At 32.7% G+C, this 19,362-nt stretch overlaps 2 protein-coding genes across 2 annotated transcripts in view; one reads left to right on the forward strand and one right to left on the reverse strand.

The window, feature by feature from the left end:
- Positions 1-11,964, forward strand: part of LOC130622319 (serine/threonine-protein kinase Nek10-like) — an 83,589-nt gene extending 71,625 nt beyond the window's left edge. Inside the window, exons 23-39 of the mRNA XM_057437773.1 lie at positions 149-190; positions 596-691; positions 925-970; positions 1,062-1,183; positions 1,672-1,774; positions 1,910-1,988; positions 2,451-2,580; positions 2,668-2,738; positions 2,929-2,971; positions 3,526-4,034; positions 4,119-4,177; positions 4,443-4,549; positions 4,678-4,788; positions 5,026-5,095; positions 5,675-5,721; positions 5,801-5,859; positions 11,329-11,964. Of these exons, the coding sequence (XP_057293756.1) occupies positions 149-190; positions 596-691; positions 925-970; positions 1,062-1,183; positions 1,672-1,774; positions 1,910-1,988; positions 2,451-2,580; positions 2,668-2,738; positions 2,929-2,971; positions 3,526-4,034; positions 4,119-4,177; positions 4,443-4,549; positions 4,678-4,788; positions 5,026-5,095; positions 5,675-5,721; positions 5,801-5,859; positions 11,329-11,383 (1,749 nt within the window). The 3' untranslated portion in view covers positions 11,384-11,964. The remainder of the gene's footprint in view (positions 1-148; positions 191-595; positions 692-924; positions 971-1,061; positions 1,184-1,671; positions 1,775-1,909; positions 1,989-2,450; positions 2,581-2,667; positions 2,739-2,928; positions 2,972-3,525; positions 4,035-4,118; positions 4,178-4,442; positions 4,550-4,677; positions 4,789-5,025; positions 5,096-5,674; positions 5,722-5,800; positions 5,860-11,328) is intronic.
- On the reverse strand, positions 6,687-11,138 carry LOC130622328 (putative autophagy-related protein 11). The gene is made up of 3 exons (XM_057437784.1): positions 10,965-11,138; positions 9,379-9,531; positions 6,687-9,043 (listed from the first exon to the last, which is right to left on the reverse strand). Exons 1-3 carry the CDS (start codon positions 10,983-10,985, stop codon positions 8,006-8,008), a joined length of 1,212 nt encoding a protein of 403 aa, XP_057293767.1. The 5' UTR covers positions 10,986-11,138; the 3' UTR covers positions 6,687-8,005.
- Positions 11,965-19,362: the final 7,398 nt, after the last annotated feature.

The following is a 19,362-nucleotide window of genomic DNA, read 5'->3' on the forward strand; positions in this document are numbered from 1 at the left end:
ATTTTGTGTACCCTTACCATGAAGCGCAATATAAACACACTATTATTATAGAAGAATTTAAACGCTGTTTTAGTATACTGGTGATGTCTGAAAAATTATGTTGGTAAAACTTGTTTTTAGTTGACGGACCATTTTTTGTCTTCTGCAGGTAAAAAGACAAGGTGGACAAACATTTCTTGCTATGAAAGAGGTAAGAAAGCAATAACAACCTTAGCTAACTAAGTATATATCAATCTTTTTGTATTGTTGGGAATTTTGTAAACAATAACAACAGGGATTAATATATTATATCTTAACTATATTTTTTCTCTATAATTCTATTTAACTTTATTTGTTCCCTTATGTTTTATTTTTAGTTAGCCATCTTTACTCCCCGTTACACATTGCTTTCTCATTAATTTTCTCATACCTGCCTGAAAAAAACGTGATAAAATTTTACCAGATAAATATTATTTTTGGTACATTTCATTCTAAAGGGAAACATTTTCAAATTGTAAAAATGTATTTCGTGTAAAAAATAGCATAGAAATATCGATAACTTGAAAACAATGACTTCTTAACAAAATAGCGACATTTATTTTTTTTCATATTTTAGATTCCAACACACAGACCTGAGTTTGGTAAAAGTATGAAAGAGCGACATGACAGTGTTGATAGCATTATCAATGAATGTTCATTTGTGAAGAAACAAGTTAGTTATCTCTGTTTCCAATGTTTTCATTTTCTAGTCGTAGCATTACCACCCTTCACAACCTCATAATCTTCAAAGTTGTTTTGTTGAGATGGGGTTGATTTTATTAGTTTATAAATTTCGACGCATAAATTTTAAAAGTTGTTACTACTTATCAGTCTGTGATAATTGTCATTCTTCAAGACATAACAAAACACTCGAGATATATACCTGCATTATTTTTGCTTTTTTAGTTAAATCATACAAACATCGTGAAGTATCATAAAGCTTTTATGGAAGGTAATATTTTTGTCATACTTAACTCCTTTTGTTTTATCTGTCTGTGTCTATATAATATTGTTTCTTCACCTTCCATATTTCGGTCTTTAAGGTGACAAGCTTTATATTATAATGGATCTGATTGATGGAGCACCAATTGGAGAACATTTCAATTCTTTAAAAGAGAAAGGACAAATGTTTACTGAAGAACGAATATGGGACATTTTTGTTCAGGTGGTTATCAACTTCTTTTGTATTGTGTAAAATATTGATCGCCATTTAATATAGAAACAAAAACGCAAAACACCAAGTTTCAAACATTACGCTATGTCATCCTGCAATATCATAGAGTGTTTGTTAAAAGGTTTTATATAATATAAATAAATTAGAAAATCAGTAAGAAATATATAAAAAAAAGATGAAAAGAAATACAAATGTATAATACATGAAAGTTTGGATTAAAAAATACCTTAATTTTAAGAACTTGGCTTTTCAAAAGTCAGTTAATATTATAATCATTTTTGTTGCATGAACATCTTATATTGAAGTGTATGAAAATTCATGCTGTCTGCAGTAGTGTTTTCATATTATCGAGCATCTGCTAAAACGTACCATTATGGTCATACATTCCAAGCACGTACGTAACTTGACCAGCATAATTTAGGTTGTCACCATGTTATATTCTTCTTCGCCATGTTCACATGCACCCTGTTGTGTTTTAGATGGTGTTGGCATTACGTTACATTCATAAAGAAAAATTCATTGTACACCGTGACCTCACCCCTAACAATATCATGTTAGGTGAAAATGATAAGGTTACCATTAGTAAGTTGTTTTTTCGTTCCTTTCGTCCGTTTTAATGCTTCTCATTGTGATGTTGAATGATTTGATTGGCCAGTTGCACAGGATGACTTAAAATTATTTATAAAGAAAGCATAAATATTCTTTCTTATTCTTTAGCTGATTTTGGCTTAGCGAGACAAAAAAATCCAGATGCTAGTAACCTGCGTTCTATGGTTGGCACAATATTATACTCCTGGTATGGTTGTGTGATGTACACATCATTGCTGTTTTAATGATATTATATACTATTTATATCCTGTCTCTATCTTCAACTTGTTTGTTAATGAAGTGCATGACTGAGTGAATCAATAGTTCTTTATTAGACTTTATTTTGAAACATCAAGGTCTCTAAGTTTTAGCTCTTCAGAAAAAAGTACACATCTTGTGAAATTTAAATAGCTGTTCTATTGATGCTAACAAATGTTTTACCAAGGATACTTACCTGTAAGTTAATATAATGCAGAACAGATTTTTTGTTGTGTGATTAGTTTTAAGTGAAGACTATTTTAAGTTTTGAAGTTATTAGTTCCAGACAATTCAGGCCCTTGCCCTGGGGTTACCCACACCAAAAACACCCAGGTATGATTAGATTAAACAATTTCGTATAGCGTTTACCTGGACAGTCTTTCATCTGCTAATCTCGATTTGTTTTCCATAGTCCTGAAGTCGTCAAAGGACTGCCATATGGTGAGAAAGCTGATATATGGGGAATTGGATGTATCTTGTACCAGATGGCGACGTTAGCACCTCCATTTAATTCAACCAATATGTTATCACTAGCAACAAAGGTAAGATGTGTAGTATCTCTTATTTTAACATTTTGTTGTAAACAGATGAATCCCTTCATGTTGTTAAATGTTTCGTCTCCTCTTTAGATAGTTGAAGCAGAATACGAACCACTCCCTGAAAATTTATACTCAACTAAACTTTCTCTCGTAATACGAAGGTATCATTATAGTATTCCCTGTGCATGGATATTATTATTATAGGCGATTACTGTCCATCTTTTACATGCTGCCTGCCATGTCGTTTGAAATTTTCAGCAAGATCTGATAAAGTTTTTACCTTTTATTATGTCTCTACGATAATTTATTAACACTTTCACAAGTTAAAAACGTTTATTTTATATTGTGTAGATGTTTAACAGTGAAAGCTGAGGATCGTCCTGATATTTTAGAAGTAAGTTAATTTTGTCTCGCTCAATTTTGATTTTTTCTCATTTACCTTTTGTATGGAATGATATATCAGCAAGTCGGTGGCTTTAAAATAAGATCTCGTGTAAAGGAAGTAACATATAGTAACCATGTCGAGCTCTCGTGTATTTTGCAAATATTTTGCACGTTTTATCTTTTACGTGAATACGTGTTATAAGGACACGAGGCTGGGATTTACTTAAAAATTAAAGAATGTCTTCAGAATAATCCTCAGCATGATTTTCCATACAACGATTGTCGATTGTTTTGTTTCCCACAACTATATATCTAAATAAATAAAACATTAAATCAAACGTATCAGCTTCCTTACTACTACGTCCATGGCTGTGTCTAGATCGAAAAAATTCCCTAGATACACATATAAGAAATTTTATCCTAATTGTTGATGATATTTTAGTCTGCTATGATTTTTATCATTCTAAAAATAAGAAAGCCGCGTATTTCATCGATCTGCTACTCCTCGATGGATATTTTGCTGCTAAACTATTAGTTGTGTTAACTTGTATTCGTTTTGTGTAGGTTGCTGGTATTATACCAGATATTTTGATGGGACATCTCGAAAGGTTAAGGGTGCATAATTCTACAATGGAGAAAAAACTTGAGAAAGAAAAAAGACGTGTGGAGAAGCACACTGCCCACTTGAAAAATCAACGAATAATTTACAACGAGAATCATTTCGATAGCTTTTCTGAGAGTTCAAACAGTAAAACGTTGGACAGTGTCTTCGGTGATAATGGTCAAACGGATAGTGAAGTATCAGATGACCAAAAAAATACTATTAATGGGAGATATGACCGAGCTAACACGCACCCTGAGGAAGTAACAAATCCAATTCAAATCAACCGAAGGTTAAAATTTGACCACGCTTCTTCTTCCAGTTTAGTTGACGGTAACGAGGATGAAATATTTCGCAGACCGAGGACCCCGCCGCGCAAGTTACTTCCAATTGAAAATGTTAGACATCAATCACAAACAGACCTCGGTCCAGTCATTGTGGAAAAAGATAACATTAAAAGAACTCAAAGCTGGTCTGTATTTGCATGATCTTGTTTGACATTATTGACTTTTAACTTAAGAGAGATATGGAACTAAAATCCTTATTTACTTTTTAGTTCTTACATTGACAATATGAAGACCGGAATGGCGAGGACGCCACAAAAATACAGACCAAGTGAGTTTTCTTTCTCGTTGATAAAATTAATCCTAATCAATCTCCCTCTCAAACGGATTCTTTCCAGTTTTTTGGAACATAAATATATGTATAGGCGAATAAAAAGTTTAGATGTATATCCTGTGTTGACCCATATAATCCCATGTTTACTTTCCATAATAATTTATTTTTCTATTTTCTAGATTTCAATTATTTTTTTTTAAAGAAAAATTTTCTTAAAAAATGAAGTTAGTCATCATATTATTGTCGAATATTATTATTTTAGTTTCAGCACACCCCACATTAAGTATATCACCTCGGAAAGTTCGTGAAATAAACGATCCAGTGTTGCAAATGCTGGGACAGCTTCATAAAATACTCTATATATCGCAGGTGCGCAACAGTTTGTTGTTTTATAAAATGTATTACAGCACTGTTAATGTTTTTAGTCAATTTTCAACATTTACTTTTCGTTAAAATTTTATTGAATAGTGAACCTGTTGTATTTGTTTACATTTTAGCTTCCACCATCTTTAAAGTTCGACCCAAATCGTCGGTTAATCGACCAATATAAAAAGTCGCTGTTTTCTACACCCAGTTCAGCAATGCACTTAAAAAATGAATTAAAAAAGGTAATCCTTGTTTCCAGTTTCACAACATGTTCACTGTGGAAATTTATTACCAAAGGCAGCGTTAAAATCTTTTATTATACATAGCAAGTTGATAGTGGTAACATTTTTTAGTTAATATGACCAACTTTATTCATTCCTGCCGTTGTTTAGCATGGTTTATATTAAGTGGTTGGATTGTCTGTTAATGAGAGAGGCGTATCAGATCAGATACGTTCAAATTAAAAACATCTTTTTTAGCTGCTTGAAGGATCAAAAGAACAAGTTGATGTTCAGATGGGGCATACCACAAATTTCAGTTCATCGTCGAGTATGTAATATTTTTAATGTAAACATTTATTAATTATATTCGTTTCGTTCGTCTATCTAAATTTTTTTTACTCCTGCTTGTTTACCCAGCATAACCGCCTCAGTTAGGTTCCATTCGGATTTATTTAAGTTTGTGCAGATACTGCGATTACTGAGCTAAATATCAATTCTATTTTTGTTGCTTTATCTATTTTGCTGTCTTTGTCTTAACCTTGTTCAGTAGGAACATTAGCGTGTTACACCTTGTGAACAATTTTTTCTATCTTAACACTTTTCTTATCACCCTAACTTTAGTCGTGCTGACTCTTTTAAATGAGTTCAAAAACGATTGAATAAAACCATACGTTAAATTTACTTAAGAAAAATAAAGTAAATGCAGAGAATATCGCGTTCAGTGATTACGTCAGAGGTCTGGAACAAGGCTTGGTAGCTGCAAAATGTGCCCTGTGAAAACTAAACTTGAGAAATTGTATTTTTCACGTAAGGTAGTAGAGGTTTCCGGTAGTAGAGGTTTTCATGTAACCTCTACTACCGGATGTAACTGCCAGCGTAACATTTTATAATTCTTCTTCTTCTGTAGCAAACTTGAATGAGCACGCACTTGGTGTAACGTATGAAGATTTGCAGGTACATATCTCATTTGCTTTTCTTGAAATCTACTGTTTCTTTTAGCTATTCGTACCAGTATCGTTTTGATTCTTTTTAGTCGATCCTTGATAAATGTCTCATGAAAACTGGTTATTTTAACATACCACCTACTCACAGGTAAGGCTACTTTTTGCTTCGCCTCAAAAAAACATGTAGGGTGAAGTTAGTGGAGAGCGTTTCAGCATAAGAGTAGCTACTTCGTAAAAACAGCAATCGAATTAATTCATTCCATAAAATTAAGAAATGGTAATACTGTTGGGAAATTGCTTTTTCATATGAACTTGCCTAAGTTCAATTTTCAAGTTTACAGCAGACTAAGGAATTGGGTTATTTGTTTGCATCCGAAATTCTAAAGGGTGATAAAAATAAATAATATCTTTCATAAAAATAAAAATTACCCGACAACCATTTTTTGGTCAATTTTTTTAAAACATGCGTCATAGTCTGGAATTCTCTCATTGTTTTTGTAACAAAATTCGCCACCTTTATAACAAAATGTTGATATTATGATGGTGAATAAATTATCTATGTCGTATGTAAGCCAATCGCATTACAGGTCTGTACCAGGGATTTCTTCGCCGGCAGCCTCGCTGTCAAAAAGGCAAAAAACCATGGGGACGAGGTTGATAGTATATTCCCATTAAACATCGCAACATATAACCCTCACTAAATTGCATTTCAGTACACATTCACTAATTGGGATGGCCGTAATTCAAACATTTGCTATTTCGAAAAAAATTCTTTGTCCCTTTTTATGAATCTTTTCCTTTTACTACTGCTTACTTTTTGACCCTTTGCGTCATGATCGAATTAGTGAATTTGTACAATACTATTTTGGAAATTGTTTTCAAAACTGTTTGGTTTCATTGGAACACAAACAAATTTATTTTTTATTTGAAAGAAATTGTCGTGCAGAGAAATACAATGAAGAATAGATCAGTTCACAGTTTTATGATGATCAAACATCTGGCTTTTATTTCCTGTTGATAAGAGTAAACTAAGAAAAGTGAACAATACATTCCTGATGTATGTGTCATGTTTAACCTCTGTTTGGATACGAGGCTATATTCAAGAAAAGCATGTGGCATTCAGGAAACATAAAAATGTCACGGTTAATGTACTACCTATAGGTGGTGGCCCCAAAAATGTTTCGACGTAATTTTTTTATTCTGGCTAAAAGTAAGTTTTAATTATATATTTACAATTTCTTGTGCATCGTATTTTTCATGTTTTCACACCTGTATTCGCATTATCTCCACAGAGGTTTTGTCGTCTGACGTAAACTTTTCACTTCTGCTTTTAAACTTTTATTACTTTCTTTTAAATTTTCAATCATTTTTAACTTTTCCCTCAATTCTTTTTCTTTTGTTTTAATTAATTCATGTCTCTCCTCTTTGATATCTTTAACTTCGTCATTTAGTTGACTAATCGAGTCCTCCAAATCTGCTTTCTCTTTCAAGCAAACTTTTAATTCTTCTTCCTTCTTCTCCATTTTCTTTTCTAATCGAGACAGCGTTGTTTTAGTTGCTTGGTGTTCAGCCTCTTTTTCAGTCAGTACTTCGCATTTTCTCTCCGCCTTACTTAAAACGTCTCCAGTTTCTTGCAACAGAATTTTCAGCTGATCAATTTTTCCCACCATTTTGTTTTTCTCCTGCTCGAAGTCCTCCTTGGTTGCTCTAAGCTCCTCCTTGGTCGCTCTCAGCTCTTGTTTTATTTTTGCATTTTCTTTTTTTGTTTCTGTCAGCTCTTTAGCTTCCAGATTGCTCACATCTGTGTACGTATCTATCATGCTAGTGAGAGTTTTCATTAAAGCTCTCAAGTTATGTTCCTGCTCCCGCATTTCGTTTGCTGATGCCATTATTGTTTTTAATTTCTCTTTTTGCTGATAATATATCTTAACCCGCTTACTGGTCTCCCTTCTTTCCATCCATCTTCACTCTGTTTAGCTTGTTGGAAAAACCACCCCATAATGCTTTGTACGTTTAATTACAATAATGATTTCTATTTCAAACTAAAACAGGACTTTTAAAATGAAGTTGTTTTTTTTTATTTTAAAACGAAATGAATAAATAAATTTCGGTAAACAAAACAAAAAATTGTCATCAATGGAGAAATAAATCAAAATGTTTGAAAACTCCGCTGTTGCGGTTGAGGAAATATGATATGACTCCAACCTTTTAAAAAATTGTAAATGAAAATTATATTGAGCGTACTATCACTATTAAAAGAGTTGTAATATTTTTTAAATTATTCAACGCTTCTTTTATCGCTTCCACGCGGGTTTTCCTGAGGGTCGAAGTCTTTTAAGTTCCGTTTTTATTTTTATATTTGTCTCTTTTAACTCATTTATCACATTCTCTTTTGCTTTTAATTCTCTTTCTTTCGACTCGATTAACTGGAGATTTTCTTCTTTTGCTTCGCTTAACTCAGATTTCAGTTGCACAATGGTGGCTTCGATTGCTTCGCGCTCTTTTAAATGTGCCTGCAGTTCTTCTTCTTTTTTGGTCAGCGTCGTCTCTAAGTTCGCTACCTCCTCGTTCATTTCATTGAAGAGATCTTCTTTTGCAGCCAGCGTTTTTGTCTTTTCTTCATTTTCTTTCTTCAACTCAATATTTTCTACGGAGACGTACTTGTATCTAGTTTCCAGTCCTTCGTATTTTATTTCGGTTTGTGACAGCATTTCATCCGTATCATGCAGCAACGTTTTCAGTTCGTTAATATGTTCACTCATTTTGATCGTTTGCTCCTCATAAATAAATTTTGTGTCGTCAAGAACTTTTTCTAAATTTTCTTTTTCTTCTTTCAACTTCTCTATTTCCTTTTTATCTGCTTTTATAGTTTCCGTACTTTTATCGAGGTTACATTTCAAGTCGTGGACAACTTTCTTTAACCTGCTCTCCTCCGCACGTATAATTTCACACTGATTGACTGCTTCTGCTAACATTTCTTCTAACTCCTTCTTACATTTACTAAATTGTTCCTCAATTTTTCGTTTTTCCTGTTCCAGTTTCTCCTTCTTTTCTTGTTCTAGAGTCAATTTTGTTTGTAGTTCATTGATAGTATTGTTTAAGTTCTGCTCGAGTAAATCCTTTTGTTGTCGTATCGAAGCGAGCTCTTCATTGGCTCGCACTTCGTTCGCTTGTGACGTTGCAAGAGCTTCTTCGAGGTTGGAAATTTTTATGAGCTGTGCTTCGTGTTGCGGTATGGAGTAGACTAAGTATGCTTTGTCGTTTTCGTCGTAAATATATTTGCCATGCTCAACTGATTTGTGAATTTCGTCATATAATGCATAAACTCGTTTCTATTCAGAAAAAAAATCTAAAATAGCAATTTCGCCTTCTTAAAAAAGACAAGCATTTAGATGGAGTCAATAAGATTCTACAATGCACATATGTAGTCTTTCTTCAAGTTAACAAAATTTCATAGCGAAAAGAGTTAGACATGTGTTAGTTGAAAAAAAGCTTAATTATAAAATACATATAAATACTTTCGTATAACCTCAACACGAAATTGCCAAAAATTTGTCGGCAAAAAGTGTTGAAATTTCTTTCCGCTGACTAAAAATCGTTACTGACTTTTGATGTCGTATTAACTTATTGTTAAAAATTTATCGACGTGTAATCACGTCTGGTCTACCTTATTGTGATTCAACTCGGATTTAGTTTCAGCTAATTTCTCGGTGAGTTTTCGTATCTGCAACTTATGCTCGACAACTTGAAATCTCAACTGAAACTCGGAGTCGTCTAAATTTTCGTGTTCATTGTTTTGTTGGGAAGGTTTCCTTGGTTTCTAAAAAAAAAGTTACCAAGTTAGGTTTAACACAAAAAAATATATACCGCCAAACAGGACAATTTCGCTTGCATAAGATCCACGTTTTTGCATGTATTAAATTTTATATATTTATTATTTATTATTGTTTTTGTTGTTTTTTAAAAGTTTTCTCTTGTTTTTATTATTATTATTATTATTATTCCGAATATTTATACACGATATAGCCACTTCAGCGTTTGGCACACTGTTATCAACCTGTGTTCTGAATATAAGCATAAGGTAGCTATACACCGGTATTACCTACCTAATTTCCCTCACATGGCATGGGTTGACCCGTAGCTGTGGTGAAGGCACTTGCTAAACAAGCCTGTACTGTGGACGGATTGCGAAACAAACTCCATAACCACAAGACCACACGCCAGTCTTTTTCCCGTATTTAGGTATAATAAATGTAGCATTCTGTTATCATATTGGACGAATTTTGTAATTTTTAAATGATTTGCATTTACACTTACGTCACTTTATATCTATATGTTTATTCGTTATTTAACCGTGGGTGTAATATAAAATTAATGTATAAATTATTAACTAACTTTTTCCAATGTTTGTGTTGGTCTTTTACAAACGAACTTGTGAAGTCTCATAAAAAATCTATTTGAGACAGTTTGATTAGTTTAAAATTAAAAAAAAATAGAAGGAAGATTTCTGTTTTGTAAATAAGTGAGAAAAATTAAACTTGTGAATGAGAAATATAAAAAAGTATGTCCTTTGCTAAATTATTTAGGGTGAAGATTTTTTTCGAAGAAAATTTACATTTTTTGGTGACCTCAGGTCGTATAATGAACTACTATTACTCTGAAAAAACACCTGTATAGCTAGCTTTCACTTCCCATTACCGTATTAAAGGTTTCTGCTATTATGCTCCTAAATTATAAGTACGCATTAGGTCAAAACTTTTTAACTTTTTTTTTGTTCCATATCAGTTGTGTCATTACAAAATTCACTTTTCGCATATTGGTTGTTTTTTGTTTTTTTTTGTCGTTCATTTCATATAAAAACCGTTAGCTTGACCTATTGACTATACACAATCAGACAACCAATCAAAACGTCAACCAAAGTTCCAATCTCGATATTGCATTTTCCAGTTCATACTTTTATTTTGTCATATTGTCAACTTTTGTAAAATATGCTTAGATAACAGCTATAGTTACAGTTTAGAAAGAAATGATGAAACATTAAAAATTTTTATTCAGTCCTTACACAACGGTTAGTAATGTGAACAATCACGTATGGAATCTATGTCTGATATCAAGTTTCATTCTGTTCAGGTCTGCTAGAATCGAATTGAATCCTTAAATTATGTTTTTATTTTTACTCGTCTCGTTTCTCATCTCAAAAGAAGAATAAAAAAATACTTTTATTAAGTTTTCAAAAAAATGAAAGATACCAACCTGAAACATTGAATCTCCCATGATGAAGTGCTACCACTATTTGTTCCCGATAACCTCGTGTTTAACATACATATGTAGAAAGAAATAACTTGCTGTTTTTTTATCAGCTTTACCAAAATAAAAAGCACAGCCTCACTCATGAATAATTTAACAATTCTGAGCAATTCTTTTTTTCATTCTTATTTTTAACACTTTTCTTTTCGCAGATAGAAAGAAATGAACCCTAGGATTTTGTGTGAATGAAAGATATCGTTCTGCAAATCTCATTAAAAAACTCGTACCCAAAGTTATTATTTATGCGATAACTGTTTTTTTAAATTTATCGATAAGTCGTTTATGTTGAGTTTGTACTGGTTTCATTTAGAATAAAACCACTTGCTCCGATTGGTGCGCATGCGTCAAACAAAGATGTCACGTGACATGCTTGCAGTCGGTAAAATTTTTATAATTTATAGGAAATAGCGAAATAAGGATGTAATATATGTATATTAGTGAAAGATTAAAAGGGCTGTGAAATACTTACCCTCGAACCCCGCTCGTATCCCGTTCAGACCCCGACCAAAGCCATTGCTGTGTTACAAGTTTTTTAACGTCATTATATGTGTTAACTAAGCCTAAGAATAGCTTATTTTGATCGTGTTGAATTCTCCGACATTGTTATCTTAAGCTTAGGGTTGGGCCCGATATTAGCCGTGATGTTATTTAAAACGTGTTACAACTCGTTTAACGTAATATTTTATCAACTCTCCCTTAGTACAGAAAATATAATCTTACTGAGTCATACGATGTTTTTTGTTGTCGATTCAAACTTTTTTTACGACGACGTCATTTTTTTGACGGGGGAATGTTATAGCTAGTATGACGTATGCTCTTATGATGTGAAACTACTTGTTTTAAAAAATAAATTATTTGTTCGTAAGTGTTACAAGGTTTTTATATAATAATATGATGATGTATAAATATAATAATTCAGTAATATATCTCCAAGCCAAATGGAAAATTGTTTTAGATATGATTGTTCTCTGTAACAGTAAGATACTTGCGATTAACGGTATGGTGCTTTGTACACTATAAACCGTATGGTACTATATACACTGCGTTTGAATGGATGATTTGTTTTAGTTAAATTACTAGTGTATCTACAAGTTAAAAAATTTTTTAAATTGGTTCTTTAATTCTAGTTTTTTTAGGATCTATGGAGGAACTGAAAAATCAGTGTTTTTCTGTCATAGGGACGAAAAAGATAATTATTATCAAGCTTGGAATTCATTTATAAGGTTATGTTATTTTCGGATATTTGATAGCGATAGGAAACATTGATAAACGGAGAAAATGTTGTTTATCGATGGAAAGATTTTATTCTCTGCACGCTACCACTAACAACGACAAGGATGTTTTTTCTTATATCCCTGGTTATTCTTCCAGCTTCCGGCCCTGAAATGATAAGGTTGGAAGTTAATTTTTTAGCTGTTTTGATTGTTGAAAAAGGGCGTTGGTTTTCGTTTCGGGATCCTTTTCACTATTTTATCCTTTTGACTATTTTGCATCAGTCAGAAAATAATTCTAAACCCGATCCTGACTTATCACCATTTTTTAATAGTTACTTCAGTATTATTCTTCCCAGGTAATTTCTAAACAGTTCCCTATAAACGTCTACGTCTTCGGTAAATCTTGATATTCACCGAGATTTTTATGACCTTGCTTATAACTATAACTTGTTTTGAAACAATTCTGTGAACAGTGTACTTTTTCTTTATTCGATATTGAACAAAGAAGAAGAATAGGCTCTAGCTTGAAAGGAATTTGATAGCTAGTATCTTGGGTTGATTAATCTGTGCATTTATTTTAAGACTTGAGATTATGCTGTTCTTGCTGTTGTATTGATTGTTGAACTTCAAAAAAACAAAACAAAAAAAACCTAATTTAATAAAGTTTACTAATGAAAATCATTTATTCTTGTAGCTAATTATTGTTACTCGCTAACATTAATTAAAGTTATTAAATTAAGTTTCATTTTTGTTTTTCAAAAGTTTAACAACTGCAACAACAACAGGAACAGCATAATCTCAAAGCTTAAAATGAATGCACAGATTCATCTAGTAAGATACTAGAAATCAATTTTCTTTCAAGCTACCACCAATTCGTTTTTTTCCCAACATCAAAAAAAAGAAAAAACTGGGAACTAGTACCATTACAATTTTCTTTAAACGTAGAATTTTCTTTTTTTTTCTTCAATTTTTTTTCCACTCCCTGCATACAAAGCGATATATGCAAAGTTTTAACTTTACTGACTATTAAATCTGGCAATTTATGGTGAAAACAAATGATCCTGTGGATCATATATCCGCTGGAACAGGTGCAAAAATGTTTGAAGTGTGACGAAGAATATGAGTCCTCCCCTTCTTTTTGAAAATGAAAGAATCAGAATTGAACCAATATTTTTTTTGAAGAAGAAGAATACGCGGGCATATAAATTTCTTACCTTCATGATATTTCTTATTCAATAACTTGATAGTTAATTTGATAATATTTGGGATTTTTTTCTTGATAATATTTGCGTGGAATCTTGTTACCGTCTATTAACTTTTGACCTTCTTATTTTAATTAACTCTCACTATAAGAAAACGAGCAATCTTTGTGTTTTGTACACATACAATAATATATATCATACAACTATTCATGTTTATTGATAGTTCTTTGTGCCTGACTTTGCAGTGCTGGATTTTATCCAAAAATTGATAAAGATGTTAAAAATTTTATGCGAAAAAAAAGTAAACCGAACCTATTTTTAAAAAAAACTACCACATCAAATAATCAAGCATAAATATTCCTTTTCAGTATGATTTAAATACCGGTAAGATTTCACTCAAATTATGAACATGTCTGTTTCTCTATCAATTTGTGTTTTCAATTCATCTGTACTTTGGTTTTTCGTTTACGTTTCGTTCGCTTTATTGAGCGTTGGATAATTTTTAAAGTGCTCTTTTTACAGACCTCCTCCCTGCTATTACGACACTATACTTGTCGCATGTTGTTGGTTGTGACTTTGACTTTTTTAATTTAACATAAGTTTCCCATTACTTTCTCTCCATTGAGTCTTTTTGGTGATAACTGCTGTCCCTCTTTTGTTCTATACAACATACCCCGTCGGTCCATACTTTGTCGACAGCAAGTTCCTTTGTTTAATAAATATTTTTTCTCCTTCTTTTACTCTTGAATGCTTCGCATGAAACTGTGCATTATATGCCTTCTTCATCTTTTGCAAGTTGGTGACTTTCTCTTGCAGTCTTATGATAAGCTCCGACGTCCTTTGGGAACCACAAGGTAAGTTTCGTTCGATGCTACATTATTCTAGGACAAACATGGGCAGGATTTTCCTCCAGTCTCTATCCTTACTATGTGCTGTTGAAACTGCTTTTAAAAAAGTCTTATTGAAGCGTTCCACTTCTGTATTTCCTATCGGCCAATACGGCTGTGACTGTAAATGTTTCATTTTTTTTACTTCACAGAAATTTCCAAATTCATCGGGAGTAAAGTAGCTTCAATTATCGGTTTTCAATGTCAACTGGTAACCGATGTCGTGCAAAGAGTTCCATCATCTTGCAGATCTAAGTAATTTTCATTCTGGATATCTAGAGTATCTGTCTATAACTTCTAGGATATTCTCTCCTGCTAGGAACAGTCCGAGCATGTCGGCATACAATGATTGCCATGGGACATCAGGCAACGGTGTTGGTCGCATAGGCTCGGTAGCAGTGCTATCTGAGACTAGCTGACATCTGTGTTTATGGTTGGACACCATACTTTTGTTCTTAATAGCTGTTTATTTTTACCATTCCTATGAATGCCAAAATCTGAGAAGCTATGATATCCGGTATTACTATTTGTGTCCCTTTCATTACCCGTTTGCCTGCACTGCATAGTGCGGTTTACTGACTCACCGGGTGTCTGTAATTTAGATAATATAAGGTCATTCTCAGTAGCTTCTTTTAATTTTTGAAGCGTCGCTGCTTGTGGTTTTGCATTTTTTTAAACAAAATTGGCGTGACACTTCTCGAATCTTTAATCTTTTCTTGCAGTACATTATTTAATAAAACATCTGCTGAATTGCCTTTACCAGGCAGGTGTCGGACCTTAAATTTAAAAGGTTGTAATTTTAACACCCATCTCTCTAAGTGTGCAGATGGTTCCCACTTGGGAGTATCAATATGCAGCAAAGGTTGATGATCAGTAAATAGTTTAAATTCAGTTTTAATGTGATTAGAACAATTGGCATCTCCATACTATTGCCAAACCTTCGCGTTCTGTTTGTAACGTCTTTCAACTCCCGCATACTCGATAACTTTGTATGTGTCATCAGGTTGCTCTTGTTTGAGAATTGCCTCTATTGAATATGGTAAGGCATCTTCTGTTAAGCTTGTCTTAGCACTAGTGACCAATATGCCATGATGCTCGAACTGATTAACTGTCTCTTTTAGTCAGGAAATGCAATATCTGGAACCAATTCCCATAAACTTATGCTGGTACCATTCTGAGGTTGAGGTAATTTCTAGTAATAAATGTTTGTACCGTCTAAGTTCAATTAATGTTGCAAGTGTAGTAATTGGTCTCGATCGTTTATCCAATTTAAGTTGATGATGCCGTATTTTTAAGTCTAATTTGAAAAACATTACAGCTCTATGCATTTCTTGTTTCAACTGTTCTGGCGTAGGAATATAATGACGTTCCCTTTTTATCGCTTGGTTAGCTTTTTTATATTGATGACTATTCTGATATTAGTTCCTCTAGCTAGTATTTTCCCTATAACTCTCTTTTGTAGATGGTAGGGGACTTATTTGCTAGTTCAAGCGCATGGTACTACTAAGTCGTCTATATATAACTTCAACTTTGGAGAAAACTCATTCATTTTACTTGTAAATATATATATCTTATGAATGTTAACCAAAGAATACAAACAGTAGAATTAGAAGGTTTTAACAACAGAAAGACGATAGTCCTACAAACTTAAAGCCATAAAGTTCTCCCATACCAAAAAAAAAAACTGTTTTATTCTCTATTAGAATGTTATCTAGTTCTGTGGCAATGTAGCTTAGTCTTCTGTCTTTGTGTCCTGAGGATACTAACCTCAACTGGATGGCTGCTTCCTTACTGAGTAGACAACCAATTCTGTCTTTGGTTATGACATATGCTATTGTAACTAGCTTGCTATTGTCGAACGTAAGTGTTGCTGAAAATTCCCCATGAAGATCTAATGGTGTTTCTTTTGCAGTGGAACATTCAGCAGACGTAGTGTTTTTTTATCAATAAGGGTAACACTGAAGCCGGTGTCAATAAAAAATTTCCACCAATTGCTTGTTGATTTTTAGAAAAACCATGTTTGACGAATTATTGCTATGCTGAATTGTAAACAAATAGCCTTCAGGATCCTTTGAATCATCTAAGTCATTGTTTCCGTCGTTACGCATTGTTTTTGACAGACTTATCACTTACTACAAACAAACCGTCTGAAAATGTCAAATATTTCCAACATTTTACTGCAGGATATGCAGTATGTCTGGCTAAAAATTCAAAATTCAATAAAATTCTGCATAGCAACATCAGACACTAGAAAATCATTAAACTATTAAAGACATAACCAGTTGTATGATAAATATTATTGTATGTGTACAAATCACAAAGATTGCTCGTTTTCTTATAGTGAGAGTTAATTGAAAGTCAAAATGTAAAAAACTAAAAGTGTCTTTCAGGCTAACATGATGCATATATTAAGAAATAAGAAAAAAGATAGATATGTTACCATATAGCTACTCAAGCTAGTCTTGTTTTGCATGAACGGAAATATATAGATCATGTACTCTCGATAAAGGTGAACATAGATATTGAGGTTGACTTTTTTTTATAATGATGTGTCATATACGCTTTTTTCTAATTTAGATTTTATGTTTGCGATGTATTTTGTATACAAGTAACAAAATGCATTAATCAAATCATCTAGGCTAGCAACTATTTGTAAACTTTAATTTGATTGATTAAAAGAGTCATTTTTTATATTTGCTCAGTTTTTGGCTTTTTTTTTCCTTTCACGTCTCTCCAAGTTCTACAAAAGGTTGAAAAGTGTATCCGGTTCTTTGAGTACAACCAGGTAAAAAGTTCTCAGTCTGACAACTAGGACTTTAGTAAAACCCAAAGTTGTATTTTTGATTCGAAAATTAACCATTTTGAGGTTGTGGTTGTTGTGGTTGCCAGTCATTTTAGTAAATGTTTGCTTGATTAGGAAAACATTTTTTTTGTTGACGTCAGCAATAAACTATACACAAAAGCGCACATACATAAAAAAATATTAAGAAACTCAGAAATTTAATAATTCGTTCCCATTGTGTAGAGCCTTAAACACTAAAAAATATACTTTATCGGTTGAAAAAAGTTGGCAAAAGGTGAAGAACGAAGCAGAAGTTAAGGACCAAATCAGAGGAAATCTTTTAAATTAAAAAAGAAGTAAAAATAATTAATAAAATAGACTTATTTATATATATTTTTTTTGTTTTTATTGGAAGAAAAATCACCAAGAAACTATTGTGAATATTTGCCATATTTGTTTTGTTTTTTTACTAGTAGGTCGCTTTCATTTAATATCTAGTTATCCATTTTAGATTTTACGAGAAATTATACTGTTTACACTGTACAATTACACTGTTCAAGTTGTTCTCCCCCTTGCTCTTGTTTCGTAGGGTCTCTTCTGTTCTCTTTTGTAAGATCTTTACTATAAACTTACGACCACCGACTGTGCATGCATTTTAGACAAGTCGAATCACACAGACTAGACTAATTATGAAAAAATATTCGGTTCCGTAGTAAGTATAACATTTTTACCGAAAATTTTATCTTCATTTTTGTAGTACCTACTTCAGAATGGGGATTTCAATTCCCAAACTAGAATCCAGAATTCAGAATAACTATTTTTAAGAGGATACCTATAAATGCTTGATAAGTGCAAATGCAGTATAAAATATGAAACTTAAAATATATTCGAAAACTCATATATTATGATTACTATAATATCTTTTCGCGCGGATGTCATGAGGTTGTCATGACGAACGTCATTTTTTTCAGGTTTTCTGTCCCTAAGGTTTTTGACAAAAGTGTGGGAATATTTAGTACAAAACCTGTCACGATTGTTTCTCAAATTTCTGACAATTTAAAGTTCCATGAATCCGTCCGACATATCACACAATATTTCCAAATACTTTCGTGCCGCAGTTACATTTATCAACATCCCTCAGCCGAAGTGCCTCAGCATGTCATAATTTTGCAGTTTATTCTCTTGTGTTTACCAGGTTGGTCATTTTAACATATTAATATTAAAACAATAGCAACAAGCATCAGCGGAGAAGCGCGTATTAACACGATTCCAAACTTTGAAATATATTTCGATTGGAAGGGGTGAGAAGGTCATTGATTTTTCTGCACGACATCTTTCATAACCTTATTTTTACGATGATTTGAAAAGGTTTCGTTGATATAAAACTTAACGTTAACAGTAACAGTTTTAAATGCAGGCATTCTCAATCGAGGTGAGAGTTATTTGTTTCATTTATCATTAGTTTCTCTCTTGTTTCTTCTTTGATTGTACAATGTACGTAAGCAAGACAGCATAATTTAAAATACTCAATAATTAAGAGAATAGCTTTTTTTTCTATCTTCTTAAAAGGACCAATTTTTTTTGTAAACACGCTTAGTATAATTTTGCGATATGTAATCGCTGTCTGGTGTTATTTATTTACAAATATATATATATATATATATATCTCGCTAATTATTGTCAAAAAATGCGCGAATTTGTAAGTCATTTCTTTGCGTAATTGAATAAAAGTGTTTGGTATATTAGAGTAAACCTGGCAGGCGAGAAGTCTTGATTTTGGTCCATCATCTTTACTCAAACCAATAAATATAAAATATATATAGATATTTGATGTGCAAAGTTGTTAAGCGTCTGAATTTTGCATGCACGCAATGCCAGTACTGATAATAGTTTACTATTGTATTGCATGGGTATGTGGCTGCTCACACTTACTGAAGTAGGGTGTGGCCACACGCAAACTCGTGCTGTGCTTACGTTGTATCTGATACGCTATAAAATATAGAATAAACTTCAGGATACGAAGTGCTTTCCGTCTCCGTTCATGGTCGCAGTGGGTAAGATATTTCTTTTGAGATTAGCGTTTTTCAGTGTCCCTGTGTCGTGTTACCCTTGAAGCCTACAGATTCCCAAGCTTCTGCCATACCAACGCTAGCGATGTAAAGAAGGTATGCTGGCAAAATAAGTAAGACTTTCTTTTAACAGAATGAACGCTTTTTCTTCCATAAGAATATGTCTTGTAAGAATATCAGGTTGAGATTT

The sequence above is a fragment of the Hydractinia symbiolongicarpus genome, chromosome 12 (genome assembly GCF_029227915.1).
Source record: "Hydractinia symbiolongicarpus strain clone_291-10 chromosome 12, HSymV2.1, whole genome shotgun sequence".
NCBI lineage: Eukaryota > Metazoa > Cnidaria > Hydrozoa > Anthoathecata > Hydractiniidae > Hydractinia > Hydractinia symbiolongicarpus.